General features: G+C 43.7%; 1 protein-coding gene across 1 annotated transcript in view; it reads right to left on the reverse strand.

The window, feature by feature from the left end:
* The window catches only part of KCNB1 (potassium voltage-gated channel subfamily B member 1), a 196,482-nt gene extending 178,742 nt beyond the window's left edge, over window positions 1-17,740 (reverse strand). Inside the window, exons 1-2 of the mRNA XM_083618529.1 lie at window positions 17,109-17,740; window positions 13,318-13,979 (exon numbers count right to left, since the gene is read on the reverse strand). Coding sequence (XP_083474655.1) covers window positions 13,318-13,884 — 567 coding nt within the window. The 5' untranslated portion in view covers window positions 13,885-13,979; window positions 17,109-17,740. The remainder of the gene's footprint in view (window positions 1-13,317; window positions 13,980-17,108) is intronic.
* Between the last annotated feature and the right edge of the window lie 2,514 nt (window positions 17,741-20,254).

A 20,254-nucleotide genomic window follows, 5' to 3' on the forward strand; every position in this document is an offset into this window, starting at 1 on the left:
ATAAATAGTCTTTGGACTATAATATAACTTAAATAGAAAACTATCTTTAGAAAGATTTTTCCTCCAAAAGCATTTTATTTTAAAAATCCGATTTAATTTTTTTTTAAAAAAATGATTATTATTATTTAATTAAAAATCATTGATTTTTATCCACCCTGGTGCTAACTAATTGTTGATGAACCACTGCAAGTCTCTTCCTGCTCTTATTTCTTAGGGTTCTTTATCTTTAAACTGGACTTAGACAAAACAACCATTCAAATAGAGGGCTGCCTTCTAACAGCACTTCAACCACTGTAAACTATCAGTCAATATTCTCCCCCAAATGCAACAAAACCTCTACAAAAGCACATCCATTATAAACATCCATAATAAACTTGTGTTAAAACTAGCCTGGTATAGATTTTGAAGACAGGTGATTGGATCTCTGGCCCACCTTAGTTTGATCTTATGAAAAAGCTGTTAATATTTTAAACTTCTTGATATGGTGCCTCAGCTGGGCAAAAGCAACATTTATTTTGCTAGTGTTATTTTTGCACACTGAAACAAATAGCTGCATATATTTGGCACTTATTTTACTTGTATAACAGTGAGGACTCTCGTAAATTCATTTGGATGGTTAATGAGGGAAGAGTAAACAGAATGAGATATAAATAAATATCATCTTCATTACTGGCCACAACTCAATATGGAGACTTTCTCAACGCTAAAGTATGAATAAAATCCATTAACTAGAGCTAATATAATCTTGCAAAGTATAACTTATCCACTTCTTTATGGAATCCAAATCCCTATTCTGGTTGGAGTCATATGAATATCTCTTGCTAATTTGGAATAACTTCTATAAATCAATGCCTTAACTGTTCTTCAGATAAGAACCACCTCCACACATGCTAACCTGCCCATACTTGGAAGCTGGCAGCAGAGGTCCTCCTTAGGTGACTGCCTCTGACAGCAATTTGATTGACAGGTGCTAGGGAAGGGCCTTTTCTGCACAGGCCCCACATCTCTGCAACACTTTGCCAGCTGTGCTCGAACATGCCCCATGTGTTTCGAAAAGCCCTGAAGACTAGGGAAGGCAGAGAAATTGGGTTTTGTTTGCGTTTCAAGCCCAGGCTACCCAATTCATTCCAAAACCATACGTGAACCAAACTATGGCCATCCTTCGAAAGCTGCTCTTCTCCGAATGTTGCAATGCAGTTCTTCAGCCAAGACATGTTTACAAAAATGCATATACTAGTGTAAATTGTGCAGAACAAAGCATTTTTTTTAGTGAACACAATATATACACATGCATTACATTTTGGAAAATTGCAAACAAAAATGTGCATATTTTGAGAAATTCACACTGAAATGCTGAGGAATTTTCGTGAGGACTTTTTAAAAAATTGCGAAATGATGTGGAACACTGAGCTTAAGCCTGGCAAAATGAGAAACCAAGAGAAGCTGAAACTGACAGATTTGGCAATCCCTACTGAAGAGCCCCTTGCTTTTTTTTTTTCTTGTGTGGTGTTCCGATTTCATTTTGGGTGTCATTATGTATTTATTGGTATTGGTATGGGTAGTGGGGGGGAGAGACAGGATGTTTGTGGTTTATTTTTACTAGCTATTAAGTGTTTTATTGTTTTCCTGTAATGGAACTGTGCAGGGAGATGGCAGTGGTGACTACAAGACACGGGGGTGGAGATAAGCAAAAATGGCCTCCCCCCTCCTACTCCAGCAAATGAATAAAGTCTGGCGGGGGGTATGACATTAACATATGAGAGTGCTGGAGGTGAATAGTTAAACAGGTTACCCAATTAGAACCCAGGGGGTGGAGTCAGAGGGACTATAAAACCAGCTCTGGGAGGGGCGAGAGGAGGAGTTCGTTGGGAGTTGGGTGGTTGGTTGGAGTGGGAGTGAATTGGGATAGAGTCTGTGGGTAGGTGAGTTAGTGCAGCAAAATAAGCTGAGTCAGGAACAGTTAGGAGATAGGAAGACAAGTAGATATCTGAGAGGTGGTTTAGTCAGTGAGAGCAGGAAGTGGAAGTTATAGGTCTGGATAGGCACCCCATGACTGTAATTGACCGATACCGTTTATGAAACCACACGCTTGTTAAACTGCAATAAATAAACAGAAGTTTATGTTCCAATTTAACATAAACTGGGTGATTTTTTTCATTATGGAGATCCAAGGGTGGTTGCGGAGGAGGAGGCATGGCTCAGATCTTATTGTAGCATCAGTGATAATGGATTGTATTCAATGTAATGTTACATACATGGTTCTGTCAATGCAAGGATTTCTCTTTACTCAATGGTATGTTCTTCCCCTCTGGCCCCCACTGCACCCCATAAATCTGTTCAGGGCTTCCCCCCAACCCTCTGGAGCAGTTCTGGGGACAGTGCAATGAAAGGACAATGTGGGGAAGGACATGGGGGTGGGAATCTCACAGCGCTAGCCAAGGACATAGCTAAACATGTTTGACAGCACTCAAACGATCATGCGGTGACCATCTGAAGGATATCTGTACGCTGTTTGGAATATTCAGAAAACATCCAGGGTGGGTGTGTGTGTTCTTATCCAAATAGCAAAATTCACAAAGGTCAATATTTGGGAGCTGATTTGCTTCATGTCTACAACGATACAGGTATTTTAAAAAGCCCTGCGTTCTCAGTGAGAAAACACTGAAAAGCAAGGTGAATGATCCATGCTAACTTTAATTGCCGTGGCAAAACACCTCTAAGGAAGCCTCCGCTTGAAAATCCACATGAAAAGAAGAGGCATTTAAGGAAATAACCTGCAACCCAACTTTCATTCCAGCTAAATCCAATCCAATTGGCAAGGGCAGCCGAGGAAAGCATGACTAAGTAAAGACACAGCAAACAGTGGAGCCTATAAGCAGAAGGCAAATATAAACATATGGGCAAGGAGGATCAGGAGTGCTGGAAAAGTAAGCAGAAACAGGAGTTAAAGGAACCATCTCAAAAGCAAACACCTAGTAGCATAAGAGGGATTATTTCAAGCTAAATAATTTGCAGGGATCTGGCAAGGATGTTGCCATCAGATGAGACAGAAGAAACTGATCCACTAAAGACATTGATAGGTGTTACAGCCTAGTAATAAGAACAAATGTTAATTAGCTTTTAATGCAGAGGACCAATTCCCAATGCATTAAGAGTGCCATCACTCTTGCTTAAGATTATTGCCTATGTGTTGTCCGGTTGAGCTGGACTACATGAGATTTATTTGCTTATTTTCCCAGCGAAGAGGGCCAAGCACTCAACACAAATAAAATTTATTGCCAAGTGCCTTCCATCACTATCTCTGGATGCTTCTGAAAGAGATGGAGATCTCCTCACTGCAGCTTCATATTTGGGATGTGAGTCACCACTGTTCTGATTTTCTCCATCCCTGCAATTTCCATGTTCGCAGCTTCAAGGAGCGTGACAATGGCCATTGTGGCAGCCTGCAATTATGAATCAAAGCTGCCCAGGTTTTAGGGTGGAGAGGGTTGGCCTGATGTACTTGGGGAACACATGGCTGTCAGCTTCACAACAGTAGCTATGATAACGTGGTTGGGTTTCACACAGATTTTGTCACTCAGGGTTCAGCCCATAACTATGGAAATGCTGGGATGCAGAGTGAAGCAAAGCACACATATTTTTAGGATTAGGGTGCTCTTGCCATAGGACTGAGGAGTTTTAACCATGTGCAAGAAGATGGACTGCAACCTCCTAATCCAGACAGTTTGCCAGTTTCTTTAATGGTTCTGGGTGAAGAGGGTATTCTTCGGTAATAGTAGAGTATTCCATTCTGACTCTGCCATGGGGTAGAGCGCCAGTCAGTCTCCAACCCAACTGCACAATGAGACTTGTTGATAATGTGTAATATATATCATATTGGCCTGAACATAAGTCACACTTTCTTTCCAAATTCCAAGCGTGAAAAGTTAAGGTGCAGCTTAAATTTGCGACCTTACAAAAATTGGCTTTTACGTACCAACCATTTCAGTTTTAATGACAGGGTCGGGGGGGGGGGAATGGGATCTCCTCTCAATCCTCCTTCCACGCCCCTGCAGGTTCTTTTTGGGTGCAAGTTTCCACAACCCCACAAACTCAGATCCCTCCCTCCCTCCATCTTCCTTATGGGCAGAGCAGGAGCCCAAAAGCCTGGTCAGGAATTCAAGAGGGAGGCTCCCAGCTTTGGGAAGCAGAATATTGGCTCTGCCCCCACCTTTTGCCCAATCTCTTTCGATGGAGCTGCGCAGATGCTCCCTACCACCAATGACTCCTTTTACGGGTGTGAGTGCCTGTGGTATTTTAAGGGAGCGGCTTATATTCGGGTGTTGTCTTTTTTTCTTTTTCCTCTTGAATTTTAAAGGTGTGGCTTATTTGAGGCTGCAGCTTATATTCGAGCCAGTACGGTATATAAGTATAATTGAAGGATTTCCATAGACAACAAGAGTACATACAATGTCTCTGTTCCCAACAACATACAAATCGATATGGCTAACTTAACCCAACAACCCCTCACCCCCTCTCACACACAAACAAAACTCACTGGAATCAGCTGAATGCAACCAACCACGCTCTGAGTGCTACAATCTCTTGCACCGCCCAAACAAACAAACTTGTTGGTAATGTATGATGATCCAATGGTTCCCATCCCAACTATTTCAGATCAAGAGATGGCAGCTCTACCATATTAGAACTTCTGTTGGGTTGTTGTCCATGTGTGGCATATGCTGCATCTCACAAGTATTTTGGCATCTTCCCCCAGATGTTTTGTACATATAAACAGAAGGTGTGAGTTGGTTTCCAGTTGTGCCATACAGTAGGTCAGGGAGAGGGCAGGCAGCAGAAGCTGTAGATGCTTCATTACCCACTCCAGCATCAGAGCTAATTGTAAAGATGAAATCTCCAGGTTACAACCTGGCAGTCTCAAATGCTTCACATGCCCCAACACTGCTCTCAAAGCTAAGGTCTGGATAGCTGCTTCTGATCAGGGAATGTCACAAGTAGTGTGCTAGCATGTGCACTACAGGCATGTACTGAGCTTTAGAAGTTGCATGGTAACGACTCATGGCATTAAGAATAACTTTTACAGTGAAAAATCAACTGCATTCTTTTTTTGAAAAACTAGAGTCAGAAAAGAAGCTTTTAAGTGCCGACTACAATCAATTATGTGTTTATTTAATGTTGGGTCCATGGGGAACCTGTGTCATTGCAGATATTAGACTCCAACTCCCATGATGCCTGACCACTGGCTATGTTAGTTATGGGTTATGGGAGCTGGGAGCTCAACAGCATCTGCAAGGACCACAGGTTCCCCATCCCTGACTTAAACTTTAACAGATCACAGAAGCATCAATTCTTAAGAACGCAAAAGCAATTACGATGAGTTCATCTGACTGCCTCAATAACACTGGCTAGAGATTCCTCTCCAGCAATTCCTGAATTACTTCCACTGGATTGGTTTGCACAGGAGAATGTGATGAACTGCTGGCAAAGAAAATGAAAGGCCCTTCCTTAGAAATAAATAAAGGAGAAAGAGAGTGTTGATCTTTTGGTCACCAGACAATGCCACCTGCTCAACACAAAGGATGACATTTATGAAGTGGCTGCAGACAATGGGTTGGGGCTGACGTGAAATGTGTGCAGATTGCAGTCCCCAAATTATTATAATCAGGCACAGCTGTTTCACTCATAACAGAAGAGCAGAGCTGAAAATCTATACCCTGCCTTTTACAGAAGATGCACTCCTTATGACAAGGACAAAGCGCAAGTGACGCAGGATGTGTGTGATGGGATCTACTGCATTTTCAAAAAATTATACAATGGGTGCAGCAGGGCACTTTGAATTTGATGGAAGTTGCAGCACCAGGAAAGCGGGTGCTTAAATTAGGGAAATAGCCTCGGCTGCTAATACTTAAGTCTCCCCTTCCCCCCAATAATTCTATTGGATCTGCACACTCCTTACTTTGCCTCTGAGAATTATTATAGCAGCTTTAGGAGAACAGTACTGGGAAAGGGCTGAACAATCCAGCACAGCTGCTCTAATGAATTTCTGAGCCTTTTGCACCCATTCTAAAGTCTCTCTTTTCTCTTTGGCGATCACTCGTAGCTGGTGAGATTGTCTTCCATGAATATGGTCTTAACAGTGTGTCTGTAAGTGACTGTGGAGGCCAATTCTGGATCCACACATCCTTCCACAGTGGGGACATTGATTTCTGTGCAGGAGTTGATCACAGTGTGGATTTGCCAAACGTGCCTTCCTCTTAGCACGTTTCTCCCTTGTGTCCTGAGTTCGAGTGTCTTCAAAGCCCATGAAACCTTTGGTAAAGGCTGTTCTCCAACTGGAGCGCTCGCAGGCCAGTGTTTCTCAGTTGTCAGTGTTTATACTACATTTTTAAAGATTTGCCTTGAGACAGTCTTTAAACCTCTTTTGTTGACCACCAGCATTACGCTTTCCATTCTTAAGTTGGAAATAGAGTAGTTGCTTTGGAAGATGATCATAAGGCATCCGCACAACATGACCAGTCCAACGAAGTTGATGTTGAAGAATCATTGCTTCAACGCTGGTGATCTTTGCTTCTTCCAGTACACTGGTATTAATTTACCTGTCTTCCAAAGTGATGTGTAAAATTTTTTGGAGACACTGTTGATGGAATCTTTTGAGGTGTTGGAGATGGTGTTTATAAGTGGCCCATGTTTCACAAGCATATAGTAAGGTTGGTAGTACAATAGCTTTGTAAACAAGCATTTTGGTTTCCCTGTAAATGTCCTGGTCCTCAAACACTCTTCACTTCACTTCACAAGGGTCATAGGAACATGCAAGCCCACTCACCAAGACAAGGTGATGATCCAGCGAGTGGGCCATTCTAAAGTAAAACAAACAAAACTAATGCGATCCAATGATAGATCATTGGTTTGTTCACATTCTTCTAGAGACGGTCATTTAGCCCAGGGAACAAGCATCATACCTTTGCACATATAAGGCTAAACAAGCCACATTGTATGATGCACACCAATGTATGATGCTAATTTCACCTAAGATCCTCAACACTTCTCCAGATTCCATTTCCCCTTCCCCATGTGTACAATAAAAGTATTACCAAGAGTAGCTTTCTTCTTTCTCTGCATGTTTACAGCAACCTTGCAAATAAGCCCCCAAAAATTACTAAGAAAAAGCACACCAAGAACTCAGGCCAATGTAAGTTTCAATAGTGGGAGTGGTCCCTACTCACAAATCAATAGTCAATAGTAACAAAAACTAATCCATTCAAAAGTATGTATTCTGACAAGGATTACAAACTCAAATAGAGATTACAAACTCAAACTCATAAAGATATGTATAACACAATAATTCGTTACAGAATTAGAGATAAGAGTTTATGAGATAAGTTCATGTTAGTCCATAGAGTGGCTGGGGAGGCCCAGCCAGATGGGCGGGGTATAAATAATAAATTATTATTATTATTATAGTCAGATTGGACGTGGAGGTCTTAGTTTCAATCTTGGAACAGAAGTCAGAAGTCAATTATGGATTAGAAACCAGGACAGGGCCCTGTTTTGATGTATGCACCTTACTAGGCTGCAAAATAAGTAAATAAATAAACAAATTACCAGCCTGCTGTAACTGGCAGATGAGAAACTGAGAAGAAGCTTGTGGCCTTTCTATGCTGGGGCCTGTGGAGAGGTCTTCCCTCCTCTAACAACCCAATCGTTTTCTATGCCGGGCACAGAAAGGAGAGAAGGAATAAATACTCTGTCTTTCCTCTACCAGTCCACTCACCTGCATGTGATTCCTTGTTGCCTATAGCTACCAAGAAAGCGCTTAAGTACAAGGCTGACTTAGGTTGAGCTTTTAAATGTCCATGTATCCTTTGTGTTACAGATTAATCAACCTGGAATATTATCATGGTCACTGATTAGCACTACCATAACTATCTTGGAAAGTGCAGAGATTAATTTATGCCAAAATCCAGACAAAGTTAAGCACTTTTAAGTTCCATTTACTTCAGGTGGAGAAAGTTATGTTTGTGCTTAATTCACCCACTGAAACCAATGGGACATTGAAATGTTTGGTTTTGCCTATGTTGTTCTTCTTTTATGTCTAGCTCTGATTTTGATCATGATAGTATGATTAGTGTGTGTTGAGAGGCACCAGGTGGCCCGTTTTAAGTGATCTTATCAACAGCTCAATATCCCCTCCTTTGCTTGTCCAGTAAATATTAGAGAAATAAGTTACAGCAGATTCTGATGAATGCAAAAGGGAGTCTTCGATAACAAGGTGAAAAGAAAATTGGATTTAGACAGGTGAATCCTACTAGGTTAAATCACGTAAATGTGGTTGGTTTTGTTTTCTAGCACCAAACTGAAGCCTAGAGATATCATAGTCCCATTTTGCCTGGCTTTGCTTGGTTGGATGAATCGGTCAGTCGGTTGCTGGTCTGTGTCAATGGCAGATGTATTTACTCATTAACCCATTCCATCCCCCTTCCACATTAATCTGTGGCTGTTATTGTTGTTAAAACATATCTACATGAGTTTCACACTTCAGTACATATTTAAATAAGGATTTAAATTTATTTTCACTCAGAAAATACAGTGGTACCTTGGTTCTCAAACACCTTTGTACTCAAACAACTTGGAAGCAAAACACTGCAAACCCAGAAGTAAGTGTTCCAGTTTACGAACATTTTTCAGAAGCCGAACGTGCTCTATTTTGAGCGTTACGCTTCCAATTTGAGTGCCACACTTCTGTTTTGAATGTCACACTGACTGTTTTTGCTATTTATTTTGAATTTTTGTTTTTGCAGCTTTTTTCTTTTGTTTTTGTGACTGTGTGGAACCCAGTTCAGCTACTGATTGATTGATTGTGTGGCTGCAGTTTATTGCTTTCATTTTATGGATCAATGGTCTCATTAGATAGTAAAATTCATGTTAAATTGCTGTTTTAGCGGTTGTTTCTAAAGGTCTGGAACGGATTAAACCATTTTGCATTACTTTCTATGGGAAAGTGCACCTTGGTTTTGGAACACTTTGGTTTTGGAACGGATTTCCGGAACAGATTAAGTTTGAGAACCAAGGTACCACTGTATTAAATGGGTTTTGATACATTTAAACCGCCAAGAATTGCACTGCAACAGTTGGTGGGGTAGCAATTTCTATTTAGTTAGCTAATAAAATTTAACCACCGCTTGATCAGAAAATTTATCCACCGCTGGATCATTAAAAAAATCCTCAAATTGGTTTACAAAAAAGTGATTTACTTTTCATCACCAGCATCACTGCATCTTACCCAGAGGGAGAGAGGAGAGGCAGCAACAAGATCAGTGTAGTGCAGACACATCAGTGGCAGCACTGGATTCACTCCACGGGGGAATTTACACTGCACTCACCCCTCTCACTCCTATTAAGCCGTACCAGTGCCAATGTTATTGCAACATTTGGAGAAATGTGAAATTTGATAGACAGCTAAATTACGATCCATGCGTTAGGGCAGATTAGGTCAGTCCGACACATGGGGATTTGATGATCCAGTTCGTCAGATATCCCAGCTTGGAGCTTAACTTTCCTCCTATGAACGAAACGTCAAGTTCATATTCCTGGGGAAGGTCTCTCCGCCTCCTGCTTTCTTCTGCAGTTCTTGGCACCCCCTGAAAATCTGCTAAGGGGCTTGGGGAAAACTTGGCAATGGTGTGGGATACCCTAAAATGTTACTGTTTATTTACATGCTGCGTTTCGGCTTTAAAAAAAGAAGACCACCACCACCAAGGTAGCTCATGAATAATCAACGCACAAAATCAAGTACAAACAATACAAATTATAAAAACTCCAAACAAAATCTTAGCATTTCAAAGGTATGAAAATCCAAATACATTCATCTTGCTACCAAAAAAGGCAATGAGGGCAATTGCCACAAAAATATTAGAAAGAGCAGGACCCTCTCCCTGGGAATGATTTGGAAATAATGTGTGTTTGTGGGGCAGGTTAAAGAAGCAGGGAAACTTGGTGGAACCGTACCCTCTTATGTGAACAGAGGAGCAACTCAGCATCTGAGCCTGTGCTAAGAATCTCAGCAGCGGAAGCTCGCAAGGAAGTGCAATGTGCTCCCACAATCCACTCTAAATTAGTACATAAGCCTGCAATTGCTAAATGCATTTACACTGGATTTCTCTCTCCCTCTTCTCTCCAGAAGGCAAACCCTAGAATGGATTTGACTTATAAATCACAAAAGACACTTCTTTGGCAAGGATGATCACCCTCATATACAATAAATCATGAAACATCAACAGCCTCTAATGGATTTTGATTCTGTGCCACAGCCGGCCTAAGCCGGAGGCCGACGTTTTGGGATTCTGCACGCATGCCAAAACACCCTGATAAATTATTCACATTCAGCACTGTGACATCTGAAATATATATTTAAAAAGGCAGCCTGGATCAGTCTGTTGTGAGAAATAAAAACGACAATTGGTTGTTGTTTTTGAAAGCCACACAACATCCCTTTTCCTGACACACTGCATCAGATGTCCCTCGATCCTTGAAACGCCTTCTCAGAACTTTAAAGGAATTATCAGTTTCTTTTACAATCACCGGGCTGTGCTCATGCAGAAGCATCTAATCCAGCAAAGTGTAAAGTCTTCTTGCTAGAATGTGCAATTTGCATATCACAGCGTATTCCGAGACCATCCCACTGACTAGAAAAATCGCAACTGCTTCCATGCCTATTTGTTTGATGGCTGTGGTTTTCAAAGATTCTCCCTTCAGAAAATACTACCTGTTGAGATGTCCCATAGTGTATGCAATGAAGTTCTGCATATCGCAGAAGATTTTGGGAGGTGTTTTGCTCCCTTCATCCAAGACACTCACGGCTTTGGGGATGTCTCCACTGCCACATCTCAACTGAGCACACAGTTGGCAACATTCCACTCTTGCTGCACCATACAAAGGAAGGTTGATAACCATCAGCCAGCTGCCACTCCAGGAAGCTTGGGGAATGGATGTAGCTCAGTGGTGGAAGCTACAGAAGGTCCATGAGTCCAGCATCTCCATGGAGGGATGTGGAAAGCCCTTGCCTGAAATCCGGGAAATACTGAGCTAGATGGACCAACAGTCTGACACAGTAGGAGGCAGTTTCCTATGTTCTAACCTTTACTGATCTTCTCACTGAGAAACTCTTGGTAATTTTCCCAGGAGCCTTAGGGTTCCACAGAACTCAGCTTGAAAACCACTGCTTTACTATGAGACCCACATGGTTTCTTAACAGCTGACCATCTGATGTTTTCCAATTTAATGCTACACGTTGCTAATATGATAGCCTTCACATTTGCACCCAGTTTCTTTGTGGTTATGCTGGTGTTAATTAATTTATTTATTGTATTTGTAACCCACCTTTTTTTCTCCCCAAGGAGCTCAAGGTGGTATATACATGGATCTCCCCCTCTTCAGTCAATCCTCACAATAACCTTGTGCTGAAAGGCAGCAACTGGCCCAAGGTCACCCTGAACCCTGGTCTCCCAGGTCCTAGTCTGGCACGCCTACAGCAACACCACACTGGCAGCTTCAAGGTCATAAACTGGTGATGGTGACTTTTGGAGCCTTAATCTTTCCAAGGTGTATCTCACCCACCTACCCCTCGAACAAAAAACCGTCGAGCCTGAAGTATCGTTTTTCACATTGTATTTTCTAGATGGTACAAGTATGAAATACTGCATGGGTTGCAATAGAAGATTTAAATCAATACTTTTCTTTAAATACACAAGGGTATGAAAGGGTTAGGTCACTACTTTGGAATGCTTTAAAAGGGAAAGGGGTTGATACAACCATGCACCCTTCACAAGTGAAGTGGTGTGTGTATATATCATGTTTTGATGAGCGTAGCCTAAGGCAGCAGTGTTGCAAACTCCTCACCCATCTGTTAGGCAGCCAAGTTAGAGCAAGTTTCACCTGAAGTTACCTTTTGCTGTTGGGTCTGTATTCCCCATTGCTGACCCATTCTGACTGGCAGAAGATCTCCAGGGTATTCAACCAGAATTCTTTCATCACATTGATGCCTGAGATCCTTTGAACTGAAAATGCCAATGAATGAACTTGGAATCTTCCAGGTTCATGCAAATGTGGACTCTTATCACTAGGCTATGGACCCTCTCCCCTGACTCTTCTGCCCTCTTTTCATGACTTCCTGTCATTCAGTTCTTGACTGAAAGACAAGGCAGAACATCATCCACTTCTATCAGGTGGCTTGGTGTTCACAAAAAAGCCCCTGCACAAACACAAAAAAGCCACCCCACCCTCCAAAGTGGGCCATTTAGCAGCCTCAGAACTTATCTAAGTGGCAGACTGAGACTATCAGAGTGGAAGCTTCTAACTTTCTATACCAATTTATGGAATCCCACGAGACCCCATGCAGATACTGTGTTTTCCTTCTTCTTTAAACAAAGTCAGTCCTCTGTAATCACAAGAAAAAAACAACGTTTTCAGATCGCCCCAAAATGCCTGAGACTAGAAATGAAAAAAATGGTGGTGGTCCAGGAGATTAGGATATCAACATAACCGCTAGAACACTGCATCCAGAAAATAGAGAAGCTGGAACGAACATTAGGAAGCCATCACTGCCCAGGGGTAGGGAGAGGAATGGGAAGAGTAGCACACTTGTTGAATTTAAACATAGAACTTAAGTAACTATAGTCTGCATAATGTGAATGGTATATCAATATAGTGAACTTAGCTGCTACCAAACCAACAATTCAATTGACATGGGTAATATTTTCACAGCACATACCAGTAGAAGGAAAACAAACCTTTAGGTAATGAATTGAAATATGCTATACAGTATTGCTGTCACACCAAAATCCATACTTTGGGGGATACTAACACCAAACACTCTTCAGGAGATTTGGCAAAGCTCCAATGCATCCATTCATGATTTATGAATATATTACATATCTGGCTTTGGCTACATGAAGTGTTTGCATAATCTGTCCATGGCCCTTTTAAACTTTCCATTAAGTGGTTTGGCCCCCCACAGAAAGTCCTCTACTCTTGTGTCAGTAAAAATGCAGGAAGTGCAGAATGACAGGTCAATCTGTGTCTATGTCCCCAAATCGTCTCTCTTAAAAACAACACTGAAACATAACTCCGTAATATGAAAGCACAGAAAAGAAAAGAATCGAATGGCACACTGCATTGTGGCAATCCCTTTTGATGCTACGGGCAGTACAGCCAGGATAGTACAATAAAACACTCAAAGCCCAGTATTCCCCAGCTGTTACTCTGATCAATAGGTACATGCTGTCTCCACAAGAGATAAAGTATGTGTAGCTTAGACTTTACCTTGGCTGCTACAGAAGAATTGGGCTTCTCCAGAAGGTCCCAGAGCTTTTTCCTCTTCTCGGCGCAGCAAGTGTTATCAAATTCCTCTCCTTCCCTCTCTCGCATTGTTTCCGCTTCCCTCTTGAGCTCCTCGTTCATCTGCTCCTTCTTCTGGTGGTACCTTGCCTGGCAGCAGGACTCCAGATAGATCTCGTCAATCCCCCAATAGTCCAGTTCTTGGCTGAAGGACAAGGCACACATTTCCTCCATCATGTGCAGCTTGCCAGTGCGGTAAAAGTTCAAGATAGAAGTAAATGCCCCTGGGTGTCTATCAAAGAAATACTCGTTCTCCTCCAAGTTGTAGTCGTCACATATATCCATAAGGGTTTCGTGGGTGTTGCAGTCTCTGAGCTTACCCAACCTTGTCCGTGGCAACCTGTCCAGGGTTCTCCATAAAACCTCGTGGGCCAAGCCACCCACATTAAGCTTGACCCTTCTGGAGCAGGCCTTGCTCCTGACAATCTCCATGGGATCGGGAGGCAAAGAGGTAGTCGATCGAGATCCATGCTTATTCATCCCCGCAGGCATTGCTTGTCTCAGGAAGGCTGGAACAGGCTGACGAAAGCTTCCAGGGCACTCACACTTCTCAGCAGGATCTCTTCATCTGTCCTCCTCCTCCATGCCTGCAAGAGAAAAAAATCCACAGAGCTACTGGCGACTTCTGGGGATCAAATGAAAGCTTCTTCCTTTGTTTGTGGGCTGCCTGCTTGATCAATTAATCAGGCAGCTGTACAAACAGCTCCGTTAGTCTGCTTGAAGGAGCAGCGGGGACAGAAGGCTGGCTGCAAGAGCACAGGTCGCTGTTCAGTTTAATGGTGCTGAAACTGAAGAGAGCCTTAAGAGTGGTGAGCTGGGGGAAGGGTGCCGGGAGGCGATCAGGCTACCTTTTTTGCCATTGGCCCAGCAAGACTTAGAGCAGCCTTTGCCTGATCTATACATGGCAAGAACTCATTGCAATAGAAGGGAACCGTGTGCGCTGTCCACACCCAGGTGCTGAAATAGATTTCCTAACACGTTTTCCAGCCTCTGGGAAAATAACCAGTGGCATGTCACAGAATCACAGAATTGCAGAGTTGGCAGGGATCATGAGGCCCATTTAGTCCCACATCCTGAAGTGCAGGAATCTTTCAACCAGCATGGGGTTTGAACCCATAATCCTGAGATTAAGAGTATCATGTTCTACCAACTGAGCTATCAGAGTGTTTGTGTTTGGGGCAGTGGTGTTGTCAGGGCAGGCTGCTGGGACAATGCCCCACTCAGCGAGAGAGAGAGAGAGAGAGAAAGCGCATGCGGGCCCCTATGTGGCTTAGGCAGATTACTATGCTTTTGAAGTTACCATCTAAAGAGTCTCCCACCCCCATATGTCCATTGTGTCTGGAGTCTAAAATTACCAAACTGCCTCACTGGTTTGTAGTGGGATCTGGAAGACCCCATGAACCCCAGTTGGCAGCTCATCGGAGCAGTTTCCATTGTAATTAATTTTGCTCTCCTTGAAGTAATATGTATTCTCATCACCACTACCCACCCTCCTTTTCTTCTGAACCTTTACTTAGATTTGTGGACTCCCCCCCCCCTTTAAACTGATGCATCAAAGCATTTGGGTATGTGTTACATTGAACAATCAAGCGAAAGCTGAAATACTTGGTTACTTAAGAAAAGAGACCTGCATGTTTTGGTTTAAAGGCAATGTACATAACAGTTTGTCACTATAAGCCCAGTCTGTCCCTCACCATTTCGTATCTTCCCCTCTCTCTCACACACACAAATACACAAATAGATGTCCCAGCTTGATTCTAGGCACGATGAGAATTTGAATGTCCCTAACAAAAGGACTAGTTTGTACAACCATAACAGATTTTGGATTTTGGAAAGGGAGTAGGTGGGAAGTCTGATGTACAGAGTCATCCCCTACCCAAGATACAGCCACTGGTGTTCATTTGAGTCCCACTGTTTCAACTGATAAGGCTAACTGAGACATCCAAACACCTTTCCCTAGAGAAGTGGGTGAACCCGAGAGACATAAATGGGAAAACCAGGTACACACCCACCAAGAGGCATATTTTGTGATCCAAGCTTGAACCTTTCTTACAAATTCTTCTCTGAAGACACGCTACATACAACGTTGTATATGGGGTAGGATACAAGGGGGGGCATTAAAAGTCACTATAATTCTGCAAGAAACTCTACACATCAAATTGTCATATGCCTTTCTATACTCCTTCCCCAAATCATACATACATGAAACCTGGGGTATTTAGGAACTCCATGTTTTGAAGTTAGTTCAACCAATAGCACTTCCTTCCAGGTTTATGGGTTTTAAGACTGGGAAAATAGCATGCAATTTTTATCTACTGGTTCTCATTTTTTCTTCTACATGTTCTTTAAGAGGCATTTGTCAGTTTTCTCTCTTCTGCCAAAGAGCTGAACTATGAACTGTAAAAGAGAATCATGGAGGTTCCCCCCCCTTTTTTTCTTTTTTAGGTATTTGGAGAAACAGAAATGCTTCCAATCTAGTCTCTTCACATGTGCTTCTAATCTGTCCCCTGTTATAAATTTAACTCAAAGACATCAGAGCACAGGCCGGCACTAATAGTTTACACAGCAGCACCTGATCACACACCGTTCTACATGCAGAAAGTCTAGCATGGAGCAAAGTCAAATGACATTCACAGTCTGATAGTCCTGTTCACATTGGGTATGGGTGAAATAAGCCATATCTATGGCTATTACTCTCTCCTCTCTCTAGTAAGCTCTGGAAAGGCAGATATGTCAGAGACTAATCTTTTGTAAATCACCACTTACAAAGGGTGGTCGGTGAAGGGGTTAGTGGGCTTGCAATGGCCCCATGCTAGAACAGATTACATCAGTGGGGGGTGTATTGTGGAGGGGGAGGGAACAAAAAAAAATAAACTCTCACCTTATGAAGGTCTCTAGTGGAATGAGTGAATAGGGGAGCGGCACACCTATTTTAATTCATTTAAGTAAGATACTTGGGGAAGCAAAGTCTGCTGAGCTTAAGTTGGCTACATCTGTTGGTGAGTTTGGGGCAAATGCCTCCAGGGAAATTGGGGCCATTAAGCTCAATTATTTGAAATAAGGCACTGGAGAAAGACAGGCACACTTCTTCCATTTAAGTCTACAAGAAAGAGAGAATACACCGCGGAATGTGTACGTTGTTGATGGAGATGGTGTGGAGACAGAGAACCCGAGTTTATAACCTGAGTGGGAGCAATCATCACATTTATTTCCAGCTCTTTTAAAAAAAAGAAAGAATGTGGGGCTTCTATGGGAGGGAGTGTGAAAGAATTTCCATCTCCATTTATCCCCCCCCCCGCCAGCGATAACTAATAGGAGTCGTCATAACAACAGCCTTTAAAAAAGAGAATAATATGCAGCCAGTAGAAAGAGCTAGCAACACTGTTGCTTATACAAGATGGGAGAAATCCGGGAGAAGAAGAAGAGGAGGAGGAGGAACGGCTCCTTCTCTTTCCCCACGCCCGACTAAAATCCTACAAAGGTTTTCAGGGGGCAAGGGGGAGTCAGATCCCTCCCCCCCCAACACCGACGGGGACCGAACCCTCGATTTGAGGAGCAGGACCCTCGGGCAGCTCCCCAGCCCAGCCTGCGCATCCACATGCTGCCCCGGGCAGATGTGATCCTCTAGCTCCTAACTCCGCGTGGGGTTTGCCTCCATCCCCCCTCTCCCCTCCCCCCGGGTGCCCGTCTCCCCATCCCCCAATTCCGCCACTCACTTCTCTTGCCGCGATCCCGGAGAAAGGAGGCGCCGTGGGGTTCCGGGGGGCGGCGAGGGCATCGGTCGGCCAGCTGGCTGGCTGGCTCGCTACATCCTGCTCCGGGCTAGCTCAGCAGGCAGGCAGGCGTCGCGGGCATCCTCGGCGGCGGCGAGAGATGGGGAGGGGGGCGGGCAGGGGAAAAAAGAAAACCCCACCGGGGACGAAATCCCAGGATAACCCCTTCAGCAGCTGGATGGGGAGAGCGAAGGCAGCAGCTCCCCCCCCCCCCACGGGCCAAGGCGTCTCTGTGGGTCTCAAGAGGCGCCCCCCGTCGCAACAAGCGTCTCGCAGGCCCTCGCGCCGATCCGGCTGCGCTTCTCGCCCAAGCCCCACCTTCAGCTCCGCCGACGCCGCGCGCGGGGCCCGGGCCCAGCGGGGAGGAAGCGCCCGCCGCTCGCAGTCAGGGAGCGCGGCCTCTCTCCTTCTTCTCGCCTTTCCTTCTTTCTCCCGTTCGCTTCTTGCTAACGGAGATCAACAAGTCCAGCCTGAGCCTCCAGCTTCGCCCTGCGATTCTGGTTGCGCGGAGTTTGGCTCGAGCGGATTAGAAGTTGGAGGAGAAAGGGAGACGGGGAAGAGGGGAAGGAGCGAGCTCCATCTAGAGGCCGGCATTGCGGAGCAGAGGCGACCCCAGAATGGCTAAAAAGAAAGAGCTGAGCAGACTTCCAGACTCCCAACCTTCCTTCTAGGTTTGTAAGCAGAGGTTGGATGGTCATCTGCCATGTATCATCTAGTTGAGATTGCTGCATTGCAGAAGGTTGAGACTAGATGACTCTGGGGGTCCCTTTCAACTCTACCATTCTATGATTAATATAAGCTCAGCAAATGGAATCCAGTTAGTTTTGCCATGGCCTGATGGTTATCAGCTTGTGGTAAGATGGAGGCTGGCTTTTTCGCTGGTAGCACCTGTATTGTGCTATAATAAGAAAAAGAGCCATCATCATTGGCATTCAGCCGGCTCCTCAATACACGCCTATTTGGGCAAACATTTTAATGGGACTCTTTTATTGTAAATTTAAATGGGTGGGCTTTAATGTTTTGATGGAATGGATTTCTTCTGTATTTTGTTTAGGAATGGATTTTATAACGGATTTTATACTTATAAACCACTTAGCAACCATTTTGGCATGTAAGCAGTATACAAATTAATACATCTTCCCCCCCCCTCCAGGCTGATGGTGAGTTCTGATGAGCTCAAAAGCTTGCATATTTATTTGTGTATTTTCCTTTGGGATTGTTTGTGTGTGTGTGTGCATGGGCATTCTCTCTCTCTCACTCACTCTCACACACACAGAGACCAACTTTCATAATGTATATGATCCTTATGTGGCCAAACTGGTACCATCCATCCATGCCAAAGAGGGTAGGTATCAGCAGGTTTGTGGGAAGGGGAACCCCAAGGTAAACAGAAGTGCAAAAGGGGGAAACTAAAGAGAGGAACCCCAAGGACTGAGCATGCTCAGGGTTCAAGGAATGCTGACTGACTGTTGGAGGGTGGCATGCAAACACTCACCTGGCAATGGGAGAGGTGGAAGGAAGTATTCTGAAAGAGTACATGGCTGCTGCAACAGGAACACTCCACTGTGTACCATTTTTATTGTCAGTCCCACTTATTACCTTCCAGTTTCCTTTGATTTCTTCTCTAATGAACCAATAAACCTACCTGCAATTTTAATCTCACTTAAATGACTCTATTCTGGAGAGCAGAGTGCTTGGGTGCCTCTTGAATGAAAACTGTTAAAATGCCCAATATTTTGCTGTGAATCGTCCCTGCTTCAATCACACATTTTATGCCATTCCATTATTTCCTAACGGCTGGTGGGAAAGGGGAGTATTATGTGATATTTTCCACTGCTGACAGATTTATAGATGCCAGAATCCATATGAGAGGCAGCTTTTGCAAGAACCATTCTTCAATCAGTTTCCCCCATTTCAATCAGTTTTTCCCATCTGTAAATGGAATGAAAAAGCTACATCAATTGGAATTGAATTCGCTTTTTAAACACCTCTCGTGCTTGATACCACATTAACAGCATTCATTCAAGATGACACACAAACAAGGCATTTTCTAGGATCCTTGTCACAAGCAGCTTTGCATGACAAGTTGGCTCACAGTTTCGGAGTGAACCCAGTTCGGAAGAGCGAATTTTGCTCCTAACGAAGGCTTTGGCCAGAAGTGTTCTTGCCTAGCTTAGCCTGAAGTATCAGTTGTGCCCAGCAATAACTGGTGGCCACTGAGATTGGTAGGGCAGCAGTCACGGAGCCCAACACTAGGTGGCGCTAGAGCCAGTGACAGACCGAGCCAATCAAGTCTAGTTTTGTCCTCCTCCCTGCTGAGTTCTACAAGGACAACACTGAGACTAAGGGCTTATCCACACTTACCTTTCCTCTGCCTGCTTCCTCTCCTTCCACTTAGATCAGCTTTTGCATATTCTGCCTCAACTGAGAGGGTCTTCATCACTGTGACCTTCAGAATGAGGAACTGCCTCCCTCAGGAAATCCATCTGGATCCTGCCCAATAGATTTACATTAGGATTTTAAGACCTAGGATTGCTGCTGTAGAAATTGATCTCATATTAGGCAGTATTTTCACCGGAAAGACCAGTTGTCGTTATGGTTAATGGCATTTGTATTCCATCCTTCTTCCTGTGGTGGCCTACATACGAAGGTTGGTTCACATTAGCTTCATAATAACCCTGTGAGGAAGATTTGGCTGAAAGAGAATCACTGGCTCATGGTCGCACCCCAACAGTCAATTCTCTCTGCCCTCAGGCTGCAAAGACACCATACATTTAAAGCTCATGACTCCCATCCCAAAGAATCCTGGGAAATGTAGTTTATCCTTCACAGAACTACAATTCCCAGCACCCTTAACAAAGAGCAGGGTTCTTTGGGGGGAAGTCACATGCTTTAAATGTATGATAGGAATGCAGCCTCTCTTTCTCTCTCAACATACAGGCCATTAAGGAATGGAAAAAAGTGTTTCAATCTAATTCATTCGAAAAAGCTTTTTATTGGTTTTGTTGCCCTTTCTAAATCAATGTCAGGATATCTTTGGCCTGTGTGGAGAACCAGCAAAGAAGCCCAGCTGAGTATTACAAACAGGA

The sequence above is a fragment of the Podarcis filfolensis genome (assembly GCF_964270895.1).
Source record: "Podarcis filfolensis genome assembly, chromosome: 6".
NCBI classification, from domain to species: Eukaryota; Metazoa; Chordata; class Lepidosauria; order Squamata; family Lacertidae; genus Podarcis; species Podarcis filfolensis.